This window comes from Neopsephotus bourkii, unplaced genomic scaffold (genome assembly GCF_033783945.1).
Source record: "Neopsephotus bourkii isolate Nb327-2 ecotype Australia unplaced genomic scaffold, CSIRO-AGI_Nbou_v1 NB_1624, whole genome shotgun sequence".
Taxonomy (NCBI): Eukaryota; Metazoa; Chordata; class Aves; order Psittaciformes; family Psittacidae; genus Neopsephotus; species Neopsephotus bourkii.
Window position 1 is genome coordinate 9,461,180 of NW_026902099.1, and position 21,282 is coordinate 9,482,461.

General features: G+C 40.2%; 1 protein-coding gene across 5 annotated transcripts in view; it reads left to right on the plus strand.

Annotated features, from left to right (window-relative positions):
- Positions 1 to 731: 731 nt before the first annotated feature.
- ASZ1 (ankyrin repeat, SAM and basic leucine zipper domain containing 1) overlaps positions 732 to 21,282 on the plus strand; it is a 43,820-nt gene continuing 23,269 nt past the window's right edge. For 4 of the 5 annotated variants that reach the window (XR_009728402.1, XM_061373057.1, XM_061373055.1 and 1 more), the window contains exons 1-4: positions 732 to 881; positions 2,429 to 2,525; positions 7,220 to 7,342; positions 10,732 to 10,843. Coding sequence is in view for 4 of the 5 variants with exons in the window: in XM_061373057.1 (XP_061229041.1) it covers positions 756 to 881; positions 2,429 to 2,525; positions 7,220 to 7,342; positions 10,732 to 10,843 (458 nt within the window). In the remaining variant the exon portion in view is untranslated. The remainder of the gene's footprint in view (positions 882 to 2,428; positions 2,526 to 7,219; positions 7,343 to 10,731; positions 10,844 to 21,282) is intronic. The other variant, XM_061373056.1, reaches the window with a different exon arrangement.

Genomic DNA, 21,282 nt, shown 5'->3' on the forward strand with positions numbered 1-21,282 from the left:
ATGTAAATAGGTTGCCATATTTTACAGACAAGCAACAAAAATCTAGAAAAATCACTCCTGTTAAAAATGTCAGGAGTGCACAATTGAAATATGTGGACTATGGCTGTTCACATTATTTTTAGTAAGTGCAATTTTTATAGCACTGAGTACATTCCAAGTACAGCTCTATCTAACCTGCAGATTCCCAAGACGGTAAGAGCTGCCTTACACACTGCATTGCACCAAAAAAATACCCAAAACCAAACACAAAGAAAAAAAAAGAAAAAAGAAAAAAAGGAAGAATTGCTTCACAGTCCCCTTCTGGTTAAGATAGGTGAATTTTTTGTTAATATGAACTTCCTAAAAATTACACTTTTATGTTGCCATGGGCACAAGAACTACATTCACCATTCCCCATGTGCACCTGCCTCTTCTGGAAGACCAGACTTTTTCCCTTCTGTTCACTTCTGCTCAGTGGAAGACCAAATTCATTCCAGACTGGGGCAAAGCCTGAGCTCAAAAAACAGTTTTGCCTGTGGATGACACACAGAACGCCGCCGCCACCAGCGCCCGAGCTATCCCCTTCCCCTCCCCTCACCAACCCCGACTGCCCGCCCCAGGAACAGACGCTCACGTCCGGGGGGGGGAAGAGAGGGAGGGGAGCCCGCAGCTCGCCCCCCGCTCTCGGGGCACCGACAGCCCCTGCGCCGCCAAGCCGCAGCGCGCGGGAAAGTGGGGTGGGCCACGTGACTGGGCGCTGGCGGCGGGTCGAGGCGATGCGTGCGGAGCGGGGAGCTATGGCGGCCGCGCAGTGGGAAATCCGTGCCGTGGCGGGGGGCTACGAGGACAGCGACAGCGACGAGGACGGCTGGGATATCGGTGTAGTGCGGCAGGAGCCACTGGTGGGGCCAGCTGGGGCGAGCTGGGGTCTGTGTCGGGGAGGGCGCGGAGCGGGGGAGTGCGGCAGTGCGGCCTGATGCCGCGGTAAGAGCGTGGGGCTCGGTGGGTCTCACTGAGGAGGGGCTGCGGCTGGTGACCATTCTGTGGTTATTTCCCAGCAGGGTAGTGGTGGTGTACCCTCAATAGAGGAGTACAGAAAACCTCTACTACAGCCCGCACCCACCCACCTCTCCCCAAACTAAAGTTTTGGTGGGTGTCTTCCGGCATAAAACCTTAATGTGTATATAAAACACTTCTTAACAACAGATCCAGCCCTTATTTCATCGTGAGAATAAATTTGAAAGCAACCAGAGGCCTATAAAGCTGTTTAAAAACTGTGAGACTTGTTTGCTGTGAATGTGAAGACTGAAGTGGTTTTGTTGTATCTCACAGGTGTGAGGCATCTGGTAGTGTGAGGTGGAGGCAGATCTGCAAGGCACATTGGCCCTTGGTTTGCCTCGTGGCTGGAACTGGTGAATGGAAGTAGCTCAAAATTTGCTGAAGGTTATAGTAAGGTTTTCAGGTTTTTGATCTTTGAACTGAGGTGTCTCTTCAGAGATACGTGTTACTTGGAAATTGTTGGCTGAGTAGGACAATAGGGCTAAATTATGATATTGGCTGTGTCTCGACCATTGGTTTTTCTAGACACTAAGCACTTAGTAGAACCTTTACAAAAAATGTTGGAAAGAAAGACTACAATGTGCTGGGGAAAACTGTAATTCTCAGTTCTCATGACGTCAAAACCTGTTGTGAAATAGGACTTCTTGCCATACCCACTTATGTCTGCAAAGAAATTAGTGAATAGTTTTCCACTTACAGGTTTTGTATAATCTAGATAACACCAGCAGTGAGCTTCAGCTGCATCTGTAGCTTTGATAGAGACCGAGTCCGTGATGGTTTTGAAAGAAACTTCAGTCGGGCAACTGTGATGCATAAACTAGTCTTTTGGTCAGGGCCTTTTTGAGCTAAATCATTCATAATGCAACAGCACAAATACCTCTGCCACAGCAAGAGTGGCAGGAAAGAGGAACAGTAACCTTTGCCAGCTGTGAATTGGTGCTGTATTAAGCCAGACAGCTAGTCACAGGGCTGCATTGTCCCAGCCTCTCAGTTTTTGTATCTGATAGATATATATTTTAATGCTGTGATTCCAGCATGTGACATGTACAAAAAAGGTACAGAAATCTGTTGTAAAGTTTTTCTACACCAAAAGATGAAAAATAATCTTAACTGAAATTAAACATCATTAACAAAAAATGAGAGCAGCATAGGAGGATAGTAGGTATGTTGAGAAAGAAGGTATTTTCAGAGAATGGAACCTTTCTAAAAAGTCAGATTTACATTAGACCCATAGCAGGTATACAGAGATGTAAGAATAAAAGTTCTGCCTTGCTCCCTCTTCTCTGCTTTGTACTTACAGAGATCATTGGTGCTTTTATACTGAAATCAAGCTTTAGTTTTTACCTTAAAACAGGTACTGGGTTTTGACATAATTTTTCTTTACCTATAGCAGTTGGATCAAATGTTGCAGGCGGACAAGAATGAAGCATTAAGGAAGGCTCTGTTTCATGGTGATGTGTCATTAATTGAAGAACTCTTAAATTCCGGTAAGGAAAGTCAGTTATGAAGTTGAATTTTTTAATTAAACTTGGCAAGAATTCTAAAGCTTCGGTTTCTTGTTTCAAAGTAACATGCAGAGTGCATGTAGGAGTATGTGAATATTTCCAATACAGGATACAAACTCTTAACTTTAAAAATCAAATTACTTTTTCAGTGACTCAGCATCCAGTATTCCAGCAAAGTCCTTCTAATTTCTATTCCTTTCATCAGTCAGGAGCACTGAAAAACTGATAAAACTGTAGCCTGTGAAGTGTGAAATAAGGTGTTTGTTTTCAGATGCATCTTTAACCAGAAAATAACAAACAATTTGAGGTGGTTTAAATTGAGAGTGAGAGTTCAGTGGGTAGTTTTATGTTAATGTTGAAGGTTTCTGGGGGAGAAGTTAGCAGGAAGGGGAGGCTGTTTTTTTTTTCCTTATAATGTTCCCCCAGTTTGAAAATCCCATTTTTGTATTTTTCTCAGTCACAGCACTGTTAAGTTTCTGGTATGTGCCCTGTATAATACCGCTGTCCTGGCAACATCAGCTGGACAAAGATTCTGTGTTTCTGAAAGGTCTAATAGGGTTTATGTGGCATTTGTCACTAAAAAGTAGTTTGTCTTAAAACTAAAAGCCTTTCTCCCTGTTCTGTTTCTCTGTAATTGTGTGTAATGTGTTATTCAGTGTTAGGACGATTGGATCACTTATTGAAGCATCCAGGGCAATCAGAAACTGCATAGCTGAGTTGACCTGCCTAGTGATAATTGTCAGGAAGTTCTGCTTGAGCAAGCAAGCAGAATATTGTAACCAAGAGCTTATTCTCTGAGGAGAATCTGTCTTATGGCAGGAAGAAAATAGTTTCCTAGTTAGCAGTGAGTTTCTCTGAGATAAAACGATGGCATTCCTTGCCCTTTTGGAAGACGAGTGTTTCTCACCACAGTGGAGGAATGATTTTAAATTAAGTAAAAACTATTGGACAGACTGAAACACAGAAGTGTAATACAGAGTGAAATACGTCTTCTGTCTTTCTTTGGGAAAATATGATCTTTTTATAGAGTTTTTTTGCAATATCTGTGCATCAAATTACCTAATTGTTTTGCTGTTGCCATCCATATTTAGTTGCTGGTATTGCAGCCCAACAGCAGTAGTTCACTTTCTGTGTTGATGCCTCTTACATACTGAGCAGTTCTATGCCATGGGAAGATAGTGATAAGTATCTCTAAGAGTGTAAGGTCAGGCCAGAGGTTCCTGTAGTCTGTGTCCTGTCTCCTGAAATGCACAAGACAGTATCACAAAGAGAATCTGTCATTTCCTGAAAATAGCACTAACAGTAAATTTTGAATCATCCAGTACCGTCCTGCAAAGCAGTAGAACGCAATGCCTCTAACAGGGAGGTGTTTCTGAAGAAAGGTAACATTGTCCTTCAGAGGATTGATGCTCAGTCAGATTAAATCTTTGCCTTCAAAGTTGCCTTAGTGTATGGTCAGTAGAGCTTGTAGGAGGCTTGCTACCACCACTCAATCAACCTCAGTTTGTGCTGGAAGCATATTTCCTAGCAACAGTTAGGGCCATTCTTTCAGATAGAGTGTGAACATGTTGTCTTCTGGCTTGCTTAGATACTGCTTTAAGAATCTGGTGCTGAGGCAGTTTTACAGAGCTCCTTTAGGGGATGGGCAAGCACAATGTCTTCTCTTAATCCCTCCTATAAAATGGCAGCATACTAAGAACAATTTTCTAAAGTGTGTGTCACATAAAGTAATGCAAGCAAGTAACAGGTTCAGATAGGACTTGGGTTTATTGGTCTGCTTTGGGAGTAAAATACTTAAAACCGTGTAATTCATAAATGTGTTTTCCTCAAATGGAATTAAAAATTACGACCTTATGACAGTTTAGGCTGATCAAAGATGTAGCTACAGTGCAATCCTCTTCTTGTTTTCATTCAGCCATTCAGCAGTCTGTGCTACTCTTATCCTTGCATGAGTGCTAAAGCTCATCTGATCTTTCGTGAGCCAGTTCAAGGAATTAAAGCAGTAGTAAACTGAGGCAGGTGTGAATAATTTTTTCAGCCAGTTTAGGACTTTGAACCCTGAATCAGATGAGAACCATAGCTGGCCTAGCAGTGGGAGACATCAGCAGTCTTAACTCAGAAATCAGTATATCTATTACGAGAGAAGTCTTGTAGACAAAAGCATTTTACGACTTTTCCCTCAGGTAAATTGGGTCTGAATGTGAATAAATTGTAATACTAAGAGCTGTTCTTAAACTTAGGAGTTTTGAGACTTCTTTTATTTTGGTGTCAAACATTAAATTATTTAGCATAAAGAGCTGTATGTAGAGGTTGCTTGTAATTCTTCAGGCATTCCCTTGTTAACCTTTCTGAACTTGAGGTTACATTTTTCTCTATAAAAACAGCCTTTCTACCGTAAGTGTTTTTAGCTACAGTCAACAAAATATCTGAAAGAAATACCAGAGAAACTGTAATGTAAAGAATGTAATTCTTGCTTTGTTTCTCTTTTGCTTCATTTATTCATATGCTTCATACAGTTTCTGCTGTAGAGCTCTTCTGGGGCCACAGTATATTTCTCCCTATTGCTGATTAAAGAGGAGGATATTTACGTGTAACTCAGATTGTAAGAAATAATGTTCCATCCACTTCGCTGTCCAGACATAATTTGTGAGGATATGTGACTGAAAAGCTCCTCTGCTGATGCCCACACACACAGTGAGATAATGGCAGGTGGGGGAGCCCAAATACCCTGGCCCAGATCTTCCGTTGCCCATCATGGGAATCATCAGCCCATTACAAGCCATTCTCCACAAGCCCAGAGGATCAGAGAAGCCTGAGGATGGGCAGGAACGCACATTATGGACTCAGAGGAAGGGACCCCAGGCTGTAATGGGGTCCCTTTTGCCTGGGTGCCAGCGACTGTAAAGACAGGAGTGAAAGGATGTTCCAGCCGTAGGAGTGGGACTGGGGCGCAGAGGCCTGTGTGTCTGCGATGCCAGCAGCTGGAAGAGATAGACATATCCCAAAGGGGAGCAGTATAAAACCAGTGCTGCTGTGTGAGCTCATATGAGTGCTATGTCTGTGTTGATCAGTGTGGCCGGTGTGTGCTTGCTGGGAATACATGCTCAGCATCAGTATTGGTTGGACACTGGGTTATAGAGCTGTGGCAGCTGTACTTCCAACTCTGGCTATTGGATCTGGCCTGATTTTTCACTGCAGATTTTTTTTTGGGCTTCTCTGTTGCCTTATAAGACTTCTTTAAATGCTAAAATAATGCTGCTTACTTGAGGAACAGCTTATGTCATGAGAGGGTCTGGATAGTAACCAAGGGGAGACATCTTCTAGTTCAGTCAACAGCTGTGATAACCATGTAGCCAAGTAGCAACATGACTGTTACTGTTTGAGTTATCCTTTCCTTATCTTCCTTTCAGACTCTAGATGGTTTTGTGTACTGCAGGCAAACTGGAATGCTGTGGCATGAAAGACTGTGGCTAGTATGTATGCATTACTAAAAAGGGATTAATCATGAACTCTGTGGCTTGTGGGTGTTAAGAGGTGTTAGAATGCTTCAACACCTGGCTTTCATTGAATGTTCCTTCTTTACTGATTGCTTCTGCGACTTCAGTTATCTTAAACAGCCGAAGAATAAATCCAACAGCAGTGACTTGTTACTCACTTAACTTTGATGACTATGTTGCTACACTGAGCATGGCTTTAACAAACTACCAAGACAGGGAGGGTAAATGCACATTGTGTATGAAAAGGTATGCATGTAGCTCAACTGTCACAAGTTTCTTAGGAGATGGGGTTTTTTGTGCTGTTTTATTTTGTTTTTTTTAAAGCTGTCTTGTGTAAAGAAGTATTTTTGATAATCCATAATCACTTTCTGATTAATATAGAACCAGCTGATAGAAACTGTTGTAGAGGAAGTAATATTTGAGGAAGGATTGAAGGAAAGATGATTCCTCTTACTGCAAAATGTATAGAAATTGTTATCTGAAAGTTGTCAGATGAGTATCTCAGGCTGGTGCTTGGTACTTGGTGAATTTGGGAGGGCTTTCTGGCAAGTTTTCTTCTAGCCATAAAAGAAGATGTGGCTATTGTAAAGGGTAACAAATCTGGTGATTGTGACTGGATCTTGCACAATCTTCTTTCTATCAAGATGGTATTTTGTTAGCACGGAACGCAAAACTGGTATCTGTTAATTAACTGTCTTTCAAGGCAGAGAATAAAAGGAGCTGTGAAACAGGAAAACCCTAGTCAGGATGATCTTAATTACCTGACAAACAATTTGCTTCCATAGCTTGGCTTGGAAAGAATCAAAATTTTTCATTTTGATTGAAGAAAGTTACTGCACATAAGTGGAGAAAATGGAGATTCTGCGCACTTCCGTGAAAAAAAAAGAAAATCATCTAAGTAATAAATTTAGCTGTAAAAATAATTTCATTGTAGTCTTTCTGTGGTACAGAACTTCCTGAATTGAGAACTGAGCTTCCTTAGCATCAGTTCTAAAAGTTATTTGCTGGTGTCCTAGATAAAAGTGTATTAGAAACATAAAAATGGTCTTAAGAAACTTCTCTCTCTAGGACTAAACACAGTGTGTAACCTTTGTAGTGATACGTATTGAGTATAAAATTTATAACAAGTATGTTTATTGTGGTGCAGTTTTACGATTTTAGGATCTTAAATTTTGACAGGTGTAAACATAGAATCTAGGATTCAGTTTGATTGGACTCCCCTGATGTGTGCTGCCAGTATGGCTGACTCTGCGGTAGTGCGTTTTCTTCTGGACAGAGGTGCTAATGCATGTTTTGAAATAGGTAAGATGTGAATGAACAGTACTGGTTAGTAATGCTCAGTACCAGATATTGTCCTATCCTTATTCTCTTTTTACATATATAAGGAAAAATCAAAATTCACAGGCGAATGGGGGCCTAGTCTAGATTTCACAGTTTTGAAGTAAAAGTAGTAAAGTAAAAATTGTGTTCTTGGAACTGATGTGGAATCAGTTTGATGGGTTTTCTTGTTCTTTCTCTCTCATTCTGTCTTCTTCACCCTCTACCTCCCAATCTCCAAGTACTTTTTTAAAAATAAAGTATTTTGAAATATTTGGTCAAGAATTTTAGGCCAAAGTTGGACAGCTAAAACTTCCTTTGTTTGATCCTGTTATGAAGTACGTACACACAGAAACCAGATAGAATGCCAAAGAACAGGAATAACTTTACAGTTTCTGGAAAACTAATGTGGACTTTTCTAAAACTAGAGCACATTTCTCTATAAAGTGAAAACTCTTTGTCGGTGTCTTGTTAAATCACCATATTCTGCAAAAGTTCAGTGGAGCTTCAAAGTAATCTCAGTTCATCTATCAATTATAATGGCATAATAACTTTTTCTTACTTATTGTTACTTTCCTTCTTTTTCATTGTGTTGGAAGATTTATCGAAGTTAAAGAAAAACCACAGCAATATAGGAGAAACATACGACACACAACACTACCAAGTACATAAAAGCAGTAATCATATTATCCAATAACTTGTCAATGTTTGTAATAGTAGTAGACTGAAATGCAGATGATACAAATATACCTCAGAAAGTTTTCCTGAGATCTTAGCATCTCATCAGAGAATGAGGTTAGAGTAGATTGCCTGCACCAAAAGCAATCATGCCTTCAAATCACTGTCCTTGTAGCCAACTTAGAACTTCCATGTGGCTGCCTACACCTACAGCTGCCTACAACTCACACCTGGTCCTGCTTGATGGCTGTAGAGAGCTATAAATGGTGCAGAAACTGCTGTGGGCAACAGTTGCGGCTGACCAGTTAACCAACATAGAATCACAGAATCATAGGTTAGGGTTGGAAAGGACCTTAAGATCATCTAGTTCATGAGGTTGGCATCAGCCCACCTCACAAGCGTGTCAAGGTCCCTCTGGATGGCATTCCTTCCCTTGCACCATATCGACTGAACCACACAGCTTGGTGTCATCGGCAAACTTGCTGAGGGTGCACTCAATCCCCCTGTCCATGTCAGTGACAAAGATGTTGAACAAGACCAGTCCCAACACCGATCCCTGAGGGACACCACTCATTACTGGTCTCCAGCTGGACATTGAGCCACTGACCACAACTTTGCGTGTGGCCATCCAGCCAGTTCTTTGTGTTTCATGTTTCTTCAGTGTGTGACCAAATGTGTTTGCCCTCAGTGACACCTTGCTGCTAGGATCAGGTTTCTTAGCTTGTTTCCCTAGGAGTTTGTGTAGTGAAACAGTAAGTAGCTGGGGCATATGTAGCAGAGCACTGATTAAGATCAGGCCATATGTATTCAGTAAAGTTATGCCATCCTAAAATGCTGCTAAATGTCACCAGTTGTCCTGCTTTTTTTACATCAGTAGACAATCACATAATTGGTCCTTTGCTAATTATCCTATAATGCTTATAATCCTAATAATAGCTATACTGTTAATCACCTTTCGTCATGTTTCAGTCTTCTTTCTAAGTGGTTAATTAATTTTACCTTTTTTGTAGTCATGAAGAGCAAAGAACTAAAGTAACATTCACTGTGATGGGATCAGAATGCAGAAGCCTTGGAGTAAATTCACTGGCTCATCTGGATTTTTCAGCTAGGCTGAACATAAACTAATCTTTTTTGCAGTCTCTTACCAGTTTTTCTCAGCAAAAGAGAAACCTGAGAATTCTAAAGTGTTTCTTCCCCTTCTTCTCTTGCTCACACGTATGAGCTATGAGTATGCTAACAGAAATTAATTTCCCTCTATCATTACCTGAAATACTGAATACAAATGTAACTGTTTTTTAATGGTGCTTATTACTTTTAATGGTGCTTATTTCTGCCTTTGCTCGGTGTCCTGCCATCTTTCCATTCATGTTGTTGTTGATAACCAAGTTAACCATTTGAATAAAAATCTGTCAGATCAGTTTACTAAAATGTTGGTTGTTTATTGTTCAGGAGTTCAGGTGACTCTTTTAAACTGAAATTTTCATTTAACGTTGTATTATGTGTGTTAGAACTTTTACAGGAGGAGTTGAAAATTAGAAGATGGTATATTAAGAAACAGATGAATTTGAATGCAAAACTAAGGTCTTTGGTGGTGTCAGGGACAAGAAGTGGTAAGAAAGAAAGAAAGTAAAGCAGAGAAGGGTAAAGTACAGAACAAACTTTCCATGTTTAAATAACATCTGACCTCAGTTGAAGAATAAAGGTGTTAATATACACACAGTCTTAAAATATCTACAAGAGAATTTGAAAATACATTGTAACACTTCATGATACGGTCTGAAGTAGGTACAGCTAAAATTATACTCGTTAAAACATATTGTTAAAGGCATGTTTGAACTTGTGAACAAGTTTGTGCAACAAGCAGAATGGGCAGTTATTCAAATGGCAGTCTTAAGGTCCTTGAGGTATGGTGCTTCCCACATCCCTAGGAGAACCATAGGAAGGGAGATCCCCCCTGTTCTGTGGGCAGACAGCAGTGGCGTAGAATTCTGATTTGTGAGCCAAGGTGGCATATAACACCCAGCTGCCTTCAGAGCTGGAGCGACTACACTGGTTCTTCCTGGTGAATCTTTCTGGACTGTAGATGTTCTTTAAACACACATCTAAACCCCAGCTTTAATCTTTGGCCACTGCTATACCTCAGCATTCTAGTAAATTTACTTCCTTCTTCAGCCATATAATAAAGCTTTGTTACTGGAACTGTCCTTTATACTTGCCTCTGTTCTCCATAGAACTGAGGTTGCTATGTTTTTATAATACGTTTCATGCACTTTTTTTATCTGTTGCAGTTAACTTTGTTTCTTCCCTTGACTGTATTTTGGGGAGAGGTGGAGAGGAACAGGGAGTGAATGTACTGGTATAAAACAAGATTTGAGGAACAAGCACCTATAGTTCAGCTCCTACTGATTTTCGGGGGGTACTTAAGAGGTATCCTAGACTTCAGTAGGATTAGATGCTTTACTACTGTCATTCACTCTCATCTTTCTGAGTGTCTTCTCAGATGCCTTTACCTTGCCTGTTATTTCGAGTGACTTTCGCTGGAAGGAAAACAAATTTCTTACCATTTTCTAAATATTTTAGAGTATCAGAACCCGATTAACAAGTCTAACAAATGTAAAGGCTTTTAAAGGAGCTTCTGGATTAGCATAGTGTTTACATTTACACAAGTAATTCTCTAACTGCAAATTTCAAAACAGATAAGTACACTGTGCTGATGGCAGCGTGCACCGCACATACTTCAGAGGAAAAAGTCTTGAAGACTGTGGAAGTGCTGCTGACAAGGAATGCTGACCCTAACCTTACTTGCAGGTACCGAAAAAAACCCCATGTCTGTGAGTACATCATAAAATTTAATATGAATATATAGAGACATCTTTATAACATAGCTGTTGTTGGTTAAGATGATGTGTACTTCATTAGGTTTTTGTAACTTTGCTGCTGTCTGTATATAAGGAAAGATTAAAGTCCAGATATTCATTTCTCCTTGTATAGCCATTTGTCTGAGTAAATAAGACTATGATCAGTATTAATTATGTTTTTCAAAATTAAGTATGTTCCTCAGCTGAACAAGATCTAAATTTAAGATAAAAACTACTCTTAATAGTTCAGTTGACTGCAGTATAAGGGCAAGAAGTATATCCTCTGCCTTTCACAAATCATAGTCTCATTTGTATGAGAATGTGAATTAAATCAGTGAAGTCTTTATTTAGATTCATGTTCTCCGTTTGAGCTTTATGTGGGTATCTGTCTATATTCCTTTCACAGAATATATTTCTCCTATAGAAAAAACTTCTTGGTAAATAAAATGCATTTATTTCAGTACAATCTGGAATAATCTGGATTAAAAGGAGATTTAATTTCTTAAAACCAAGTAACAGCTTGTTTCTGGAATTACCACTTTGTGTCTCAGGAGTCTGAAGCAGTGCATTGTGAGATGTCTGTAGTTGCATAGTCTTATGCAATGTTTCATTTTGCATCAAGAAGAAATTCTGGTCTGAGCCAAGATAAACTCTCCTCCCTCTGCTGGAAGAAAAGATATTGCTTGAGTCAAATTGAAACAGCTTGGTTTTCAACTAACTGAAATTTATTTTTGATACCAGAGCTCTTTCACCACATTGCCTGAGATATATAGACTGTGTAGCCCCCTAAAAGAACAGAATTGGAGTCTTGATGGTTCTCATTAATAATATTCAATCATTCTGGGCCCTGAACCTCACAATATTGTTGCTGTTAGATAGCTGAATGCTGGATAAACATCTGCTTTTAAAAAAGGGGGAAATCTTTACATTATTAAACTTTGCCCTGAGTGTTTGAAAGTGTAAGCCAGAGTGCAAAGCTGCAGGTTTACATTTGGAAAGGCCTTTGGTTAAAGTTTGGGAGGAAAAAAAAATTGGTTTTGATTCTGACACAAGAGATGGGAATTTTAAGGGCAAAACTTTATGCATAAACTTAGAATATGTTATGCATAGTTGGTCTTCATGTACAAATATTTATTTGCTATCTCTTTGTTTCCCAAGACTGTGCTAACAGGAGTTACGCTTGCATGTGTCAGATACAGTGTCCACTTGTGGGTTTTTTCACTTTTGCAATAGTAGTCTTTCTCAGATGAAAAGATGAATAGTGACAATACTAGATGTCATATTTGTACCAAACAAAAGTAGAAGTTAGATGACAGGGTCTGGATTTATCAGAAATCTTTGTGCTACCTTTATTCCTTTCTGGTATTTGACGTCTGTGTATACCATTCTATCAGTGCCTTTGTTTGGAGAGCAGCTGCTGCTTCTCCTGCACTTCTTCCACTGTGTTCTGAAACAAAGGGATGAAACACATCGAACCAGCTTCTGTGAAGATAAGGTGTCAGAGCAGACCCTCTGTGTGGCACTGTAGTTTCATTCACCTGCTTCATTAGAGCAAGCGACATGTTCTGTAGGAGAGCATCAGAACTGTCAGTGAGTTTAGATCAGTGTGAGAGTACTTCCTCTGTGATCAGTTTACCATAGGAGTTAAGAACTAAGGCTCACATAATTTGCCTGTCTTTGAACCTAAGAACTGGAATGATTTGTGGAAGCTTCTCTTTTGTCCACCAACAGCTGAAATGTGTGTGAATGCAGAACTTGCATGTAAGAGATTTTAATGTTTGCCTTTTCGCTGTTGTGCTGTCAGGGCACCCAGTAGGCTTTTCTATTTTATGCCCTCCGGTGATACACAGAAGCTTGCAAACTTTTTTGTCTAATTCATGAAGTGTTGATGGGGTGGGGAAGGGTTAGTGAGAAATAAAATGATTTTTCAAATGCAGTCTGAGAAAGAAGATGAGTTTAGGTATGGATAGGTAGATGGCCTCTTTGGGATAGGATGGAGTACTGAGGAGAAATTGTTCAGTAGAGTAACTTCCAATATTCTTGCCAAATCAAAATTGGGAACTAAATACAGATGGCTGTAAAAACAGTTTTGTTGATGATGAACATAGTGTAGCAAAGCATAAGTTCTAACTGAATAGTTTTGAAAGATGAATAAGAAATAAGATAATGGCTAGGTGAAACGAGAAGGCATTGTAAGAATTCTTGAGTATAGCCTTTGTAGAGCTACTACAGTCTGAATGCTTCATTTAAGTGAATGCTGCCTTGAAAAATTTCTTCCGCTTATCTTGAATCTTTCACCTCCCTCTTGCTCCAAAATGTAAATTATATACTTGGTCCTTTTGTAAGGCCTGGAAAGATATAAGCAGTCTTAAAAAAGAAAAACTAAAATCTCTTTTAACCTGCAGTGCTTCCTTGAAGGTATGCTGGGTTTTATTAACATTAAGCTGTGATTTTGTTTTAGGCAGAAGGAGAAGGCATGACCAACTGATAACTAAATTACTGCTTCTAGGATTACATGTCATAGGCTGTTTAGTAAATATGAATTTCAGTGACTACATCCTCAAAGTTCTTGTTTACATAGGTAGACTAAAATAAGCCTAATGGGTTTGGGGGTAAGGAGAGTGTTTTGATTTGATGTTTCGTGCAAATGGTTCTTTGTTAGAAGAAGATACAAACAGGTGAATGGCTGAAGTCCTCTTTATTTTGACATAATAATCTGCTGTTCTGTATGGGATTAGGTAGGTGTTTGATTGTGTGGCTTTTTTTTTTTTTCTCTTTAAATTTCTTGGGTCCTAGTCAGTGACCAAGCCTCTCTTCAGTGTTTCTGCTCTGAAATAGTTATGAATTTTATGTATGATTAAAGAAAAGTCTTCATAAAATGTTGGGGGGGGAGGATTGTCTCTTCTTAGTGTATTATAAGAACTAGACTTCTGTCTTTTGTCATTGTACGTATTAAAAGTTGAGCTTGAAGCGTACTGTCATGTATGCATATACCTGAAAATACGATCACTGCTTAAGTCTGCTTTTAAGTTGCCTATGTATGCTCACGTATGCTTGTAATCAGAGCAGTTTTGAGGAGTATCAAAAATGTTTTCGTGATGAAAGTTTTGGTCTAATTTGCCCTCTTGAGAAGATGGTATTGGAAGGGGGAAGTTGTCATTGCATTATTGCCCAGTTCACAAAGTAGATCTCCCCATGTTTCATAGTCAGAATAAAGCAGTTGTGTAACACCTCGATTTCAGCAAGAAATTCATTGCTACTGATAAGATAGTAAGCGTGCACTGCCACGTAATGATCTCAAAGACACTGACATCATCATTGTGTGATAGTTAACAACGCCAAAAGCAGCAAGTACCTTTCAATAAAGGTAAACAGCCTGAGGAAAGTTAAAGCGTGACAGTGCATTTTACAGTTGGGGCAAGAAAATGAGGGGGTTTAATACTGATTGAGTCGAGATCTTTGATCCACCTCAGAGCAAAAAACACCGTGTTAGGTTTTGCTCTATTCATACCTTTCTGAGATTTTTTTATTCTAGCACTATGAACTTAGGATAGAGGGGCTAAATGTAAAAAAATCAAAATGCAAAATTACGTTTACAAAGTAGTGTGTTCATTTGGGCTATGTCCATACATCTCTTACCCCCTCTTATCCAGTTAGGGAGAAGTTAGAAACACGGTAAATGTGCAAGTTTTGTGAGTTGAAAGAGTGGCTTTTGAACATTAAATGGTGGGTCTTGTTCATGAGATATTTTGGTAGTGGGAAAGAGTCTAGACACCAAAATAGATGACTGTACTTTTCTCAGCTGGTGTTGACTGTATGGTGGTACTGACGCTGTTAATCACAGTTTCTGGGCAGAGGTATAACATACCTCAGGGACAGCAGCAACATTAGAAGCTATTTTTAACAGAGGCATTCTGGCAGTGTACTGTGGTGTCATGGAATGTCACCTGAGCAGCCTTTGTGTAAAAGAGAAACAAAACCTATCCTGAAATCCATTAGCATTGTATCAGCAACATTCTATCTTAAGTATATTAAACTTCCTGTCATTGCCACTGACTTGCCTGATCATGGGTTACTTGCATGGATTTGGTTTGGGTTTTGTATGTGACAGTACATAATTGTACATAAATTTTGTGCATTAATTGCCCTTTCATTAGAAAGGTGGAGTGGATTTCATGTGTGTGTGCTGAATTTCTTGACTGCAGACTTTACCCCCAGTTGAAAGTTGAAATTGAAAGTAAAGTTGAAAGCAGTGTGAGAGGTTTCTGATGATGTGGATAATAATTTTTAACTAAACCAGCTTGCTTGTAAAAATGTGTTGCAGTAAGGATGTAGGAGGACAGGGCAGGATGATTGTGAATGTCATAGTGTGTAGAGTTCTTCCATCCCCATTCTTCCATTGTTATTCATTCTTACATTGTTAATCTTCATGCTAGCTCCTTTCATAATCACATTGTATTTTTCTAGTCATATGAAGATGACTTTGTAGCTTTCTACCTTCTCACCTCTGTGTGCTAGGGAACTTAGATGCGGGTTTTTTTAATTTTAAAACAATCACATAAACAGAGTTCAGAAACAGAAAAGTACAAGAACTGGCAAACTGAAATAAAGCTTAAAACTAGGGAACCTGTAACTAAGCTGTTACCTTTTCCAACCCAGTATTGTTAGAAATCTGTACGTTCCATTTTCCTAACAAGTTCTGCTTGTTAAATGAGAGGTAGAAGACTCTCGTGTGTTGCTCCAGCAGACAGTGTCAAAAAAAGTATATTGCTGCTCACAGTATACAAAAGTATGTTCTTCCAGTAGTACTTGTACTACTTGTTTCCTACCTTGTCACTTAAAACCCCAGTAAGCCAGCAAATGAGCAAATAGCTTACCTTCTGTTGCTGTGGACACACTGTTACTGCCTCATTTCTCAGTTCCAGGCTTAATGTACAGAACTGGAGTGGTGAAACTGGCTTCCAAAGCTTCTGAAGATGCTTCTTGTTTATCTGAAGCAGCATTCAGTTTGCAGTTGAGTAGACTAAATATTAGTGTCATGTAGCATCATTTCCTTACTTTGGGATCTCAATAAGAAAAGATTGAGACTAAACTAATAAGGTTAAATTGTTTTCTACCTGTCATATTTTTTGTAATGTGAGTAATACATTGGTCTACTTAATAAGCATATATCGAGTTAGGAGTCTTTACATAAAGATTGTACTTCTCAAGATCATCAGCCTGAAATACTGAATTTTCTATAGATACCTCCCTGATGGAAGGAAACTGTCTAGATGGAAGACAGCTGCTTTTTCTCTCCTCCCTCTTCTTGAATTTTCTGGGAAGATGAATGTTGTCTTGCTTGAGAGTGACATCCCAAACATACGGATGTGTGTTTTTCAGGTGTGGGGAATTCTATGGCACAGAGTCAGCTTAGTGGTAATAAACAGGTACTTGAGACATTTTTCAGTGAGACTGCTAGCTATCACTGTATCACCTGATTTTGTTATGGCTTGTGGTTATCCAGGGTAGAAGGCTCTAAGTGATGGCTTTTAGGGCTGTTCTACTGATCTTGCTCTCTTGTGATTATATTTTGTCCCATTTTTTTTGACATGGGAAGTGGGCCTGTAAGAAGCTTTGGTTGTATCTTTGTGTAGGTGTCACATAAAAAAGTTTGGATGGCCCTAAATACTGAAAAAAACTTTTCATTTTGTCTCTTTTTCTGGCCTTAACATAAAAGCTGGGAGACCTAAAGATGAAAACAAACAAGAAGGCCCCTTTTCATTTGCATGAGACCAGTGAAGCATTTCTTGGTTTTTATTTAGATGCTGCAATAGCTGGAAGCAAACATAGTTGAAACAGACATGCTTAATCATGAATTGTGTATGTCTTTCAAGATTTTTGTTTATTTATGGACTGTGATTTGTGTATCATGTTCACTATGGGCAAATGTCATGTTGCAGATCATGCCACACAAAGGACTTTGCAAGTGTTTGGACAAGAAGGTCATCTGCAAGCTGGATTGCTGAAACACAAATGCCTGTACAGTTTCCCCTGATGATGAAAGGGTCATTCAGATCTTTTATCCTGATGATTATCACTACAATTTTATGTACATTTTTAGATTCCTGAAAGATTTACCAGTGCATTTAATTTCTCTTCAACTTTAGCAAAAACCAGTGGATTTGGCATCTTAAATCTTGCTGTTGTACTTGTGGGGCTTCTTCGCAGGGTTAGGTAAAAAAGATTTTTGTTTTCCCTAATGCCCCAGTCTCCCTCTTGTGGACGTACATGTAAATGGATCTTGCTTTCTGAGGTGATGGCCAAGACACTAAAGGGTACACCTGTATCTGTGTTGCTGTGTAAATGCAATGGCAAAAATGACCCCTTGCTTACCAACAGGGAGGTGCTGGTTGGAAATGTGGTGCTCCAGGGCAGCCTTGGTTGTAGTGATCATGAGATGGCCGAGTTTGTGATCGTCAGGACAATGAGAAGAGCGTGCAGCAAGCTCACTGCCCTGGACTTCAAGAGAGCAGACTCTGACCTCATCAGGAACTTGCTTAGTAAGGTTTCATGGGATATAGCCCTACAGGGCAGGGTGGCCAAAGACTGTTAATTGATATTCAAAGATCACCTGCTACAAGCTCAGGAGTGTTGTGTCCCAGCTAGAAGGAAGTGCAGCAGGAGGGCCAGGAGACCTTGGATGGATAAGGAGCTGCTGAGGACACTTTGAAGGAAAAATGAGGCTTATAAAAGGTGGAAGCAAGGACAGGCGGCCTGGGAAAAATACAGGGATGTTGTCCAGGAAGCTAGGGACCAGGTTAGAAAAGCTGAGGCCCAGTTAGAATTAAACTTGGCTAGGGATGTGAAAGATAACAGGAAGGGATTCTATAGTTACATTGCAAATAAAAGACGGGCTAGGGATAATGTGAGCTCTCTCCAGAAGCTCTCAGGAGAACTGGCTACACAGGATTTGGAGAAGGCTGAGGTTCTGAATGACTTCTTTGCCTCAGTCTTCACTGGCAAAGGCTCTGGCCACACCAGCCAAGTCTTGGAATGCAGATGCAGGGACTGTGAGAATGAAGACCTTGGGCTCACTGTAGGAGAGGATCTGGTTCGAGACCATCTTAAGAACCTGAACGTACACAAGTCCAGGGACCTGATGAAATCCATCCATGGGTCCTGAAGGAGCTGGCGAATGAAGTTGCTAAGCCACTGGCCATCATATTTGAAAAAATCATGGCAGTCAGGTGAAGTTCCCGACGATTGGAAAAAGGGAAATATAACCCCCATTTTCAAGAAGGGGAAAATGGATGACCCAGGGAACTACAGACCAGTCAGTCTCAGCTCTGTGCCTGGTAGACTCTTGGAGCAGATTCTCCTGGAAGGCATGCTAAGGCACATGAAAAACAACAAGGTGCTTGGTGACAGCCAGCACGGCTTCACTAAGGGGAAGTCCTGCCTGACCAATTTGGTGGCCTTCTATGATGGGGCTACAGAACTGATGGACAGGGTTAGAGCAGTTGATGTCATCTACCTGGACTTGTGTAAAGCAGTCGACACTGTCCCACACAACATCCTTGTCTCTAAATTGGAGAGACATCAATTTGATGAATGGACCACTCGGTGGATAAAGACCTGGGTGGATGGCTACACGCAAAGAGTTGTGGTCAACGGCTCAATGTCCAGATGGAGACCAGTAACGAGTGGTGTCTCTCAGAGTCGGTATTGTGAGTCTTCTTCAACATCTTTGTTGGTGACATAGACAGTGGGATTGAGCGTGCCCTCAGCAAGTTTGCCGATGACACCGAGCTATGTGGTTTGGTTGATAACGGTGGAGGGAAGGAATGCCATCCAGAGGGACCTTGACACGCTTATGTGGGCTGATGCCAGCCGTATGGAGTTTAACCATGACAAGTGCAAGGTCTTACACCTGGGTCGGAGCAATCCCAGGCACAGCTACAGGCTGGGCAGAGAAGAGATTCAGAGCAGCCCTGCAAAGAGCTTGGGGGTGCTGGTCAATGAGAAAATGAACATGAGCCGGCTTCAGTGTGCACTCACAGCCCAGAAAGCCAACCGTGTCCTGGGGTACCTCAAAAGGAGTGTGGCCAGCAGGTCGAAGGTGGTGATCCTGCCCCTCTACTCTGCTCTCGTGAGACCTCACTTGGAGTATTTGGTGCAGTTCTGGTGTCCTCAACATAAAAGGGACATGGAACTGTTGGAACAAGTCCAGAGGAGGGCCCCGAGGATGATCAGGGGACTGGAGCACCTTCGGTATAAAGATAGGCTGAGAAAGTTGGGGCTGTTCAGCCTGGAGAAGCGAAGGCTGCTTGGAGACCTATAGCAGCCTTCCAGTATCTGAAGGGGGCCTATAGGGATGCAGGAGAGGGACTCTTCATTAGGGACTGTAGTGATAGGACAAGGGGTAATGGGTTAAAACTTAAACAGGGGAAGTTTAGATTGGATATAAGGAGGAAATTCTTTCCTGTTAGGGTGGTGAGGCACTGGAATGGATTGCCCAAGGAAGCTGTGAATGCTTCATCCCTGGTGGTGTTCAAGTCCAGGTTGGATGAAGCCTTGGGTGAGATGGTTTAGTGTGAGGTGTCCCTGCCCATGGCAGGGGGATTGGAACTAGATGATCTTAAGGTCTTTTCCAACCCTAACTATTCTATGATTCTATGATTTACGCACACTCTGTATGTTTCCATACTGAAACAGCTTGTAGCCTTTGAAATTAAAAGTCAAACATTAAAATGGAAACCTGGAGGTACTTGCTTGTTCGTGTTGGTGGTCCTTCTAAATGTCATATTTATTGGGTTTTACTTAAAAATGGAGACGCTTTTTCAGTGGCTTTATTGTCATTGAGTTTTTGCCTTGATTTCAGGCAACCTGTCTGAAGTGCGGTACAGGTGTACCTACTACATTATGTTCTTTGGAGAAAAAACTGTTCTGTAGCCTCTGTACTTCAGTATTTTTTCTTTGCGAAAGCAGAAGGTAATTTTAAGGTGGTAGTATGTGCAAGTTCAAAAAGAAAAAAAAAAAAAGTCCAAACATGTTATGAGCAGAAGAAATTAAAGTTACATTATTTTGCAGTCGTATGTAAGTACTTCAAAGGTGAGCACTTAAAGTCTGTCAAAGGCTACCTGCCACTGAATGTGTGGGAATGAGTGTCTGCAAGTTTGATTTCTTTTGCTACAAATTACATTAAAATCATCTTCTGTTCATTCTTTGAAATATAGATATCTATAGATACCTGTAGATGTCTCTATGTATAGATCTGTATCTCACTGTCTCATCAAGTTACAGGAGCAGACTGTAGAGTTTTTCTGTTTTTTTTAAAGTAATCATCATAGGATTACAAGGTAATTCAGGTCAGAAGGGACCTCAGGAGGTCACTAGTCTAACATCGTCATTAAAGCCACCTCTGCTATGACATATGGCTAGGTTGCCATCTGGTCTTGAAACACAGCAAAGATGGAGATTATAGAACTTCTCTGAGCAACCAGTTCCACTGATTGAGTGTACTTCGGGGTAAAAATGTGGCCTTATGTTCAGTGAGAACTTCTGCTTTTGCAGTGTTAATAGACTAAATTGAACTACTTATACAAGTTTTTTCATTTCATTATGAAGTTCCTTTCTCTTATTGCCTGTAAGTCTTGAAGACCTGTCATGGTGCTTATTTCCAAGTAATTGGCTGTTTCCCTAAGATTCTTTCAGATCTGTAATATGACTGGATTTTTTCAGTGCACTTTTAACTGTGTTTGCATCAGACAAAATATTATCCTTCAGCGAATGAGCAGTAGCAAGGAAAGATGGTCAGAGCCTTCTAGCAACTTCCAGCAACTCTGGAAGGAGTCAGAAGTTCCGTATTTCAGGACCGCTGCTTTGTTATACATATGCTTGTGGTGGTCCCTCTAGTGGTAGGTATTGAACTTACTATTAAGAAACTGAAAGAGTGATCCTCCCCTCAGGTATAGTCTAACAAGAGAGAATAATCTTTTCACAGTACGTTTTTGACACAGCTGTAAATTAAAAGCAGTAAATGATAGTTTTTCAGGAAATATGTTTCAAGATACAATAAATTTTACCTGCACATCACTAGTAAAATATTTTAGCTTAAATATGATTACTTCATAGTGACCAGAAACTCCTTATCTTTCTCCTCCAATACTGCTTTTTTTAATTCTGCAATTTTATTCCACCAGAGAATAAGTGTTAGGTATCTGGAAAGATATTTTTCTAACAGGAGCTTTTGAGCCATAGTTTTTTTCTCTCAAAATATGCAGAGCAGTTCAGGGTGGCTTCATCTTATAAGCATCTCAATAGAAGCATAAGACCAGCAGACTGTTATCATGTGTTTGGGATATAAAAAAAAACCCCAACAACACAGTAATGGGAAAGGTGGTGTCT